General features: G+C 47.8%; 1 protein-coding gene across 13 annotated transcripts in view; it reads right to left on the bottom strand.

Moving 5' to 3' along the window:
* ptprsa (protein tyrosine phosphatase receptor type Sa) overlaps positions 1-9,574 on the bottom strand; it is a 165,720-nt gene extending 156,146 nt beyond the window's left edge. For 7 of the 13 annotated variants that reach the window (XM_081708287.1, XM_081708294.1, XM_081708289.1 and 4 more), the window contains exon 1: positions 9,337-9,573. Coding sequence is in view for 1 of the 13 variants with exons in the window: in XM_081708293.1 (XP_081564419.1) it covers positions 9,337-9,378 (42 nt within the window). In the remaining 12 variants the exon portion in view is untranslated. Of the gene's footprint in view, positions 1-9,336 lie in introns of all 13 variants that reach the window. The other 6 variants (XM_081708290.1, XM_081708292.1, XM_081708296.1 and 3 more) reach the window with 2 other exon arrangements.
* Positions 9,575-10,122: the final 548 nt, after the last annotated feature.

Raw genomic sequence — 10,122 nt, 5'->3', positions numbered from 1 at the left:
AATGGCCGTGAATCACCGTTTGGCTCGCTGGGGGGTGTGTGTGTGGGGGGGCATCCGTGATGGCGGAGGAAGAGGTTAAGAGCCGTGGAGGTTGGCTTGATGTACGGGCGCGCGTCTGACCGAGGCAGAAGCGCATCACGCGCGGGAAGGCTAGGAATGGATCGCCTCGCAACTTTTATACGCGACCGTAAATTAGGCCAAATTTGTCACAAAGGAACGAGACGGTGAGTGCAGAACCAGGAGTGGGAGCAGCGCAAAGAAAAGCACGTCGTCGCGTCCCATCCATTACTCTGCCAAAAGGACGGCCAGGGAGGCGGGCTCGTGACAGCACGCAGATATACGGCACGCGCTAACAGGTCTTCGATTTACAGCGACACCGAAACGCACGATCACTATTTGTGGGCGCTTGTTACGCGCGATCAGAGATGCACAAAAGCCGAAAGACAGGATACATAACAAGATAATAACGCACAAGCGCGACACAATAAGACGGTAAGACTGGAAGAAAAAAAAGTCGTGTTATATAGGTCTGGAATTTATTATTTATCTAACCTAAACACTAATCTTGACCCTAACATTGAAATCTGTTTGATATCATGGTTTATTGACTTTTTGTTCATTAGATAGTTATTAAACGTAACCACTAGTGTGCATTAGTTTCCTGTGAAGTGGCCAGAGGATCCAGTTCAGGATCTAGTTTGCAAACATCACTTTTTTTTTCTTTTTTTTTTTTTGCAGGGAAGAAAAGCACCTGCCTCATGTGCCAAGGACATCCCTACTCATTTTTGCATATTCCTTGGGATAGCTGCATATTCAGCACATTCTCATGCATATTAAACAGGCTGTCTGATGTTGATAATGGCACTTCAGGAGCGAGAATAGTACGCTGAAAGTTGTGCGGCGGGCGAGCGCCTACGGGAGAGAGGCTCAATAAATCAGGGCGATTAACTCGCCCTGAATTCACATGAACTCATATGAAATGTTATGAATGGTTAAGACCAGGCCTACACATGTTGCATGGCCTTTATTCCGACTTCAGTGAAATCCAACAAAACATTTTTTTGAAATCGTTTTATGAATTTTTCCATCAGTTCAGGCTGGTCACCAAGCAACCATACCAGTGGCGCTACAGTTCACCACCCTGGAGTCTTTTTGTGTCCACATTTAACCTCCTGCCTCTCTGGGAAAAAAAACCCCAAACATTTTATCTGTTCACATTTCATTCTGAGTGAGCTCATCTAATTAATTATAGAATAATTAGATTCTCCTGTTAATGAGGTTGTTAGAGTTAAATTGTGTGAAAAACGGGAAAAGCAAATACTGATAAGCTGTTTACTACCTGACACTGTGCCACTTTAACAGGCTGTTTTTTCGGAGACAAAGAGTACTTTGTACTGAGGGAGTCCTCATCCAGACAGTAATTAAGACTAAGCTTAGTGTTACTTTATATATTGGACACCATCCTTGCAGGGAGTTCTGAAGAGACAGTGTTTCACCTCCACGTGTCCTAGGGTCAGTATCCTACTGGGCAGGAGGCCTGGGAAAGGGGAAATGCTAATGCATGATGGGTGATGGAGTCCTCGGGGGCAGAGAGATGAGAAGCATCTGAGAGAAGAGGGAGATGGGAAAGGTTACAGAGCGCATTCACACACGCGCGGGGAAGCCTGGTGGTTGATGGGTAAGACCCCAGCGCGGTCCATACACTGACCCCAGGAGTCAGTGGCGATCCCTGGACCGGTAGAACTGAGTCAGGGATTTACTCCCCGGCTGCAAAACAGCCTTCCCTCCCCAGGCAAGAATGTCGCTATTACACAATAACTGCATGCAGGATGAACAGCCATTGTCTGTCGTAAAGGGCGCAGTCAGAAGTCCTCGACACTCGCGCGGCTTCATCCAAACGACAGACCCACCCGAGCGGCTCCGCGGCGCGAACGGCAAGGGCGGATGATGAAGACTCCTGTCACCGCCCACGGACTGCAGCCGACCCCGCGTGCCCTTCCACACACAGCGAGAAGTGCAGGATTGCAGGGTATGAATTAAACACGCCCTGCTCCTGCCTGCGAGCACTCGGCCTGGGGTACCGAACAACCCCGGGGGGCTTTGTCACATGACGACACGCATGACAACGCAGCTGCGCAAACGCATTACCTTTTAAACACGCCTCATCTCTGCAGCACCTCTCTCTCTCTCTCTCTCTCTCTCTCGCTCTCTCTCGCTCTCTCTCTCTCGCTCTCTCTCTCGCTCTCTCTCTCTCTCTCTCTCTCTCTCTCTCTCGCTCTCTCGCTCTCTCTCTCCCCACAGTTGCCCCACCACCATCTCCATCTCTCTCTCTTTCTCCTTGCTCTGCATGCGTGGAAGCTGCTTGGCAAAAATCCAATCAGTTAACCAAGCAAAAACACTAACAACTTCAGTAACGCGGAGTAAAAGAGCTGCTTTGCTAAATGGCCCGAAGAAAATGCTAGAAGAGGAGAAGCAGCAGAAAAGCCCACACAGAGGTTAATGAGAGGCAACGGGATGCTTCCTAAAATACACCACGCACAGTCAAGTGTGTGAAGTACAGGCATTGTGGGCAATTTGGGTAGAAACTGTTGGGTTACTGACCGAAAAGGCCAAAAGTGTCAGACTGATGATGTGAAAGGCTGACAAAGCCAGTGGTCTTTAGGAACGCTGCATGTCTTGGCAAACCAGGGTCTTCGTCGGGTCTCCGCCTATCACCGAGCTTCCATAGTGCATGCACAGGAAGCACTGCACCTGAGAACTCTCTCTCAAAGGGCCATGAGCCGCGGATTCGATACCCAGCCAAGTTCCTCAGATTCCACGGAAACGGCTTCCTCATCTGAGCCGACACACACGCGCACACACACGCGCGCGCGCACACATGCACGTACGCACGCATGTACACACGCACACATTCACAGCGATGAAACCTGCTGTTTTAAACTCATTCATGCGCAGTACAATTATAAGCCCTGCTGATAAAAAACTGCACCTCGGCAGAAGCTGTAAGTGAAATGGAGGTGGTGTTAGCCCACACAACATTGCTTTCCTTACCCTTCCTACCATTCCGCTTTCTTCAACACACTTTTGTATGCAGCTGAAAACACTTTTCCCACCACCGTGCATGGAACACAGTTCCCTAATCAGGCTCATGCAAAAAACAATTACCAAGATCCTACAATCAATGCGGGTGGACAAACTATAAATCCAGAGAGGTCTAGCAGGGTGGTGCCGATCGCTCAGCTCTTCCAGATCAGATTCGTCTTCTTCTCTTAGCCACACGTGTGTGCGGTTAAAGCCAGTAGATTGGAACGAAGGGGAAAAAAAAGTTAAGACCAGTGGAGAAACAGGAAGCTAAAGACAGACGGGAATTAAAGATAAAGATAATAGGTGAGAAATGGAGAGGGTCAAAAATGAAGAATCCGTCTGAGACGTTTTGTTGCCTTTTTTCCTTTTAAATGGTGTGTCTGTAGAGATACTTAAGAACTGTAAAGTTGGGTGAAATTTAGTATGGCTTTGCGCTGTGTTGCATTTGAAATTGCATTTGAATAAATAAGAAATGCAAGTGATTAAGCTTAGGGCTAGGAAGGGTTTTAGTGCCTGGTGTTGTTTTGTAAAACCTTTGTATTCTTTTGAACTCTGGGTGGGTTAGGGTCTGTACAGCAGGTTCACTCCACATGTACAAGGGAACTAAAAAATAGCAGAATGAATACCCTGCACTGGCAGGGAAGTCAGTGTAATTAAGAAGAAGCCAAAACTGACGTCCAGGAAGGGAGATTCCTGAGGTGCTGGATAATGAATGAGCTGATAGTAGATGGGATAGTTAGGGAAAATGTTGCTTTTATTCAAAACGCCTGCTATGATACCTAACCGGATGTGTAAGAGAAAAACGATTACTGCACGAAATATGGGCCATGTTTCAGTGAACTACAGCTCCAGAGATACAACCCCTGTAATCAATAATGGCGGCCATGGCTCATAGCGCTGACCCCGTTCACTCCTCGCTGTCACCTCTTCATCTGGGCAGAGGTTTCTCCTCCCCTGCCTATTCACCTCCCTGTCCACAGCACAGGTGCCGTGTAGAGAGGCCATGAGAAGAGGCTGTTCTCCTGAGCGGGTTTCATTAGCCCGAGTCCTCATCCTCCAGAATCCAACCCTCCTCCACCCAGCACTCCCCCATCCAACCCTCCTCCGTCCGATAACCTGCTCCTCCCAACCCGCCTCCGCCCAACGCTCATCCGTCCAATCTTCCTCCATCTAACCCCGCCCCATCCAGCTCTCCTCCTCCACCCGATAAGCCTGCATCCAACGCTGCCCCACCCAGCGCCCTCCTAACCGACGCTGCTCCTCCGCCCAACCCGCCTCCCGAGTCTTCACGGCACGTGCGTGGGAAGGCCTCCGTCGCTCCCCTTACGCTGCATAATACACAAGGAGAGCGAAGACAAAAGATGAATCATTCATGCCCGTTATGTTGGGACATGAAGGCACGCCACTGAAAGTGACCCAAGGGAACCGGGAACAAAAGAAAACATCGTCCTCTGTTGTTGTCCAAACACATTAACCCTGGGAGACGTCCCAGGGTGTGAGCCTGCCGGGGACGCCCACTGGGCTGTTGTGACGAGAAGTAACCTTCGGCATTCTGACCCCAACGGCTGCGGGCCGCGACCCCTCCCGGCAGGCTCTCTGTTGCGCAGCTCTGTCTTAAATGTAGCGGGAGACGGTGTGAGATTTCGTCTCATATTTCACTCTCTGCCTCTGACCTGCTCCCGCGACCTTTACCTCGGAGTCGCAAGCGCACCACGTGAGGATGCGCTGAGATGACATCCTCCTTCATGGCATCTGTCCGTTCTCTCAAGTCATCTTTTGTCTACTACTCAAATTCATTTAATTTCACTAATGAATTCGCTGACAATAATTACCGACAGATACTCAACACGGCGACGCCATCGCACCGCGCTGCTTCCCCGCACGGTAGCGCCTTCATCCCTGTGCATTTCTGCAGGAGATTTCATTGGCGGGGGACGGAAACGTCGTCTGCAGGCTACAGCTCGCCTTGCTTTTGGCACAGCACTGAGAATCTGTGCCATCGGTGACACGTCATCGCACAAACTTTCCCTGAGATAACTGCTTCCTGCATCCTTCTGCTCCCTCCTCTTATTCATTCAGACATGTGCCGTCCCCGTGACTGCAGTGTGTCTACGTCGCATGACATGGAAATTACCAACAGATTAATTGGAGAAAGATTGGATAAAATTTTCAAATTTCACATATTTTTTGTCAACACTTTACATTACAACACCATTGCTGTAGCGTAATTAAATATATCATAACATGCTTGTCACACTTATATTTCACTTCCATAATGGAAGACAAAGAACTGTACCTCAGTATATTACACTGTAATGGCATAGATGGTGCAGACACATTGTACCCGCTGTGCTGTAATGCAAAGTGTTCAGTTGTAAAGTTTGTCCCGTGTATACAACAGGTGTACAGGAGCTAATTATTGGGCTTGATGTTTAGGACTCAAAAACAAATAAATGGAAATACATGCGTCAAAGAGCCATGGTGCAGGTACGAGAAAGACATGATAGCAAATAGAGTCAGATTAGATGGGTCAGGGGCCCCGATGCCTGTGCATCTGTCCTATACACTGTGTGTGTGTGTGTGTGTGTGTGTGTGTGTGTGGGGGGGGGGGGGGTAGATGGGAAACTCTTCTTTTCCACATCATTACGCTTACTTTTAACAGCCTGTCCACTCTTGGTGTGTGCCGCTCCTGGGCAGCTAATGAAAACCACTCTCTCCTTCCAGCACAGTCTGAGGTCTCAGTAGATTTCACCTTCCATGTAGTGCACTTCTAGGAATGCGCACTTCTAAGGATGTGCACTAGCCTGAGGGTGGCACGCAAACTCTAAGGCACACCACGACTGTTCAAAGTGATACTAACCTGATTGCCTCTGGCCTCAGCATGTATCCAACATGTCTGGCCAACTCTGTGCAAATGGGAAAAGGTTAGATGGGTTTCCGTTATTAAAGGGGCAGCGTTGTGTTTACAATCAACAAAATAGCATCACAGAATGTTCCCAAACATTCTCAGACTGAACCTAAACTCAGCGGAGCCCACAGTTCACTGCAGGCATTCAAAGTCACATTTGAAAGCTTTAAATATGTTGTTTATGCATATATCATCCCTAAGAAATGAACTAAATGGAAGCTGGAAAAGAAACAACTTATAACGAGTTAAAGAATCAGTACAAATAAAATGGAATCTGATCTAAAAATATGCTTACAGGTGCCAGGATTGTGACTTAGATGCATAAGCAGCCTGAGACGTTGTGTTTCATGTGGCAACCACAACACACATAGAGGCTCAGGTGTCCTCAGGTATCACCTTTACATGTACAAGCGTACCCCACTACAACCTTTGGATTAGGAAGTTCAAATTTATTGGACAAATTAGAGCTATGTTCTCCCTGTCATCTTAGAAGGTGAAACCATTATTTAAAAAGTTTATTAATAAGCTGGTGAAGTGTTACACGTTAATTTCATGTAGTCTTGGCAAACAGCTTAATTATGGCATGGACCCAAATGCAGGCCTCTTACCGACGTTCGTCTGAATTAAAGCAAAGCTACCGGCTTTGAGAGTCTCCGTCTCTGCAGCGGCGTTGCTTAAGCAGTCTGGAGTGTTTTCATGACAACACCATCATGCCGTTCTGCCACTTAATTAGACTTTCTTTTAAAGGAACTGATGAGCTACTCGAGTTCGTTGTTAGATAACCGTTGATGTAGCGATGGTGTGGCGTACGCCTCCTACAGGAGTGTGGTGGGGGTGGCGTAATGTAATTACCATTTGAAGCAAGACATGGAACTGCGTTTGGAATACGGCATTTACGCACAGGACTGGAGAGAAATGAAAAGCGAATTAGGTTGATTTACTCGCCAGGCTAACTAAATACAAAACTGACTGACAGCGCACGAAAGCAAACACCATGGAATGGTCTGAAATTAAACTAAACAGCTCTCTAAGACTGTAAAAGGAATAAAACGTAAAGCCTGTAGTACTGACAGCCCCAAAACCATACAGTAACGCAATAAAAACAGGAATAGATGTTGCTTTGATTTTAAATCCGGTACTTGTGCGTGCGTGCGTGCGTTCGTGTGTGTGTGTGTGTGTGTGTGTGTGTGTGTGTGTGTGTGTGTGTGTGTGTGTGTGTGTGTGTGTGTGTATTTAGCTATTTGTGGGAACCAAAAGTTTGGTATGTCTCCACGAGGATTTCTTGAGGAAAAATGTCGTTTTTATTTGAAAAATTACGAGGGACAAAAGCCTTTCTGTACCTGAGGTTGCGTTTTGCCGAATGCATTATATAGTGATAATAATATTCAAGTCACTCTAAATAACCCACAAATAGTGTTAGAAAACGAACTGTCTCCCTTTCTCTCTCACACACATGCATTGTGTGTGTGTGTGTGTGTGTGTGTGTGTGCGTGTGTGTGTGCGTCCGCGCGCGCATTGGCGCGCTTGCTTTCGTGCGTCCTTGCGCTTATGTGTGATAATCAGCAAACGAAATGCAACCAGACACTGGCGATGAAAAAGCAAACGGCGTTCTGAACTATTGGCCAGTCGTGCAGTACACACGTTAACACGCTTGATTGATTAACACAACACAAACTGATGCTTGGACCAAAGAGAACGAAGGCGTGGTGCCAACTTCTTCAGCAAAGACGCAAAAAAAAAAAAACCCGTTTACAAAACGTAGCTTCTCATGAAGCGATTGTTATCTCAAATACTTTGTCTTCAAGCCCGAAAAGAACTGTTTTTAAAAAACATATCCAGGGTACCGAAAGATCTCATCCTTCGCATGCGACGAGCGATTGAAAACGGTGAACACCGTCCTGCTCACGTAACGTAAGGTCTTCAACGATCAAACCGTCGGACATCGCCCAACGGTCCAGAACTTGGGCACGCGAAAGCTTTTCCTTTCCTCACCGGGCTAGCTCTCGAAACCCTGCATGCTCCGAGCCATTTGATGCACCCACGAAGCATCATACCGCGCAGCAGAGCCGACAAATCCAAAAGACACGTCCAGTAGTTGTATTAATCTCGGAAATCCGATTAATTGACGGATTAATAGGAAACAATATATTGGGTAGATCTGGAATAACAGACAAACGGGAGTCTGGCATCATGGACACTCCTTTTAAAGTGCTCTGTAATCTGTCGATTACAAATTATAACCAGCCATCTAGCAAAATATTGCATTTGTTTCATTTTCAAAGATTTAATTTCAACCAAAACTTACAGCCCAAGTAAAAGAATCGGACACTTGCGGTTTGTCTAGCGAAAAGGCTCGAAATATCGTCTTGAACAGGTGCCTTACCCAAAGCTGGCAGCCTATAAAAATTCGTTATTCGTTTGGCGCTATGCGTCGCATACTCGCCGCGTAAATTTCGGACCTTTGCTGTGAAGCTTAAATGCACAGAGCGTTACCTGGCAGGTCATTGACACGCATCTAGCGGGAAGAAATCGCCGAACTGTTCTGTTCTTTCCGCCGACTGTACGGTTCAAGCCCCGTTACACCGTAGCAATAAGGCTTCCCGAGACTTGCCGGGATCATTTGCGCACAGCTTGAAGACGCCCGTAAAGTTCTGGACCGTCGAAAATTACCGTTAGGAATGGGGTCCTTATTGCGTCCATTTCATAAATGTCAGTGTTAACATAAAAATGGGAGATTTGAGTTGTGGAGGGCATGGCAAACCGAAACGCTTCCAGGCGTAAGATCAAACCGAGACAATCCCGTTCAGCTCCCAAATTCAACACTGCCACGCCAAAGCCAGCACCTGCGTGTTCAAAGCTGACATTTAACAAACAGAGAAGAGCATTTTCTCCATCCGCAGCATAACGGTTCCTAACTAAATAATTACACGGAAAACGCGCACGTTGTTGCCTATATGCAACATTTGCGTACTTAACGGCGGGCGGGTAGAACCAGGACTAGCAGTTCAGATCTACTCGTGGTGGGGTTTGGCACCAGGCACATCAAAACATTATCCCAAGCCACCGAGTGGGTAATAGCATCGCTTCCCAATGTGCCACGGACTGAGACTGATGCAAACCAGCCCGCAACCTTGACAAAGTCCTGACCGATTAGAAAGCAAAGCCAGGCGTGCGGCAGCCTGCGTTTAAACGCGTCTGCACACCACCGCCTAAACTGGTGGAGTGACAGTCGCAAAAATATTCCAACAGTTTTTTCCACAGTTAAAAACAAACATCAAAACAAGCAGCACTTTTATTTCTTATTTATTTCCGCCCTCTCCAATCCGTTACATACTCGCTCTTACCTTTTTTTTTAATGACCGTGATCCTTTTTTGCTTTCCTTCATGCGCGTAAAACCCTCACATCTTCACGCTAAAATTTCAAATAAAGAAATGATAATCCCGTGTTTGGCGCGGCAGATCCGAGGAGCGCGGCTCCGGCGGTAAAGAAAAGGTTTTAAAATCCCCCCGACAGCGTCGGACGCTCGGTGCGTGCGGTTATCGCAGCGCCTGCTCCTTAGTCCCGGTCGGAGGAGCCACAGCTGGCCGCGCTCGGGAAGCGGGAGGGTGATGTCATCGGCGCCCCCACCTCTTCTCTCTTGCCCACCCCCACCCCCCACCCCCCACCCGCTCTGTCCCGGGCTCTCTCCGCCTCTCTCCCTTTCCGCGACGCGACGAAGTCACGCCCCGTACAGTACCGTCCGGCGGCTTAGCCATCGGCCTCAAGCCTGAACGATAACGGGGAAACCAAGCGAGGTTAACGGGAAAGACCGATTGGGAATTTGGCCGATCTCGGCCGGGATGGGGGAATTATTCCCTCTTAAAGGGAAAGATGCCAGACGCGGAGGGACATCCTACAGACTGAAGCGCACTAAGAAGAGCCTTCTGGTTTCCTTCTGGTCGTGCAAGTGTGTGCAGCCGATTTTTAAAGTGCTGCAGGCTAAAGAAACGCCAAAAGTGCAGCGGTGCGTCTGTTTAATGGACTACGACGTGAAGGGAGAGCGCACGTACATTGCAACTGTGCAAATAACCGATATGCAAGCATTCACAGAGTTGTGTGTTCAAGTGAGAATTACCTGGAAAAATAATAA

Source organism: Electrophorus electricus, chromosome 26 (assembly GCF_041902795.1).
Source record: "Electrophorus electricus isolate QZ-2024a chromosome 26, ASM4190279v1, whole genome shotgun sequence".
Taxonomy (NCBI): domain Eukaryota; kingdom Metazoa; phylum Chordata; class Actinopteri; order Gymnotiformes; family Gymnotidae; genus Electrophorus; species Electrophorus electricus.
The sequence above is the reverse complement of the archived record's forward strand: the minus strand, read 5'-3'. Positions and strand labels throughout refer to the sequence as shown.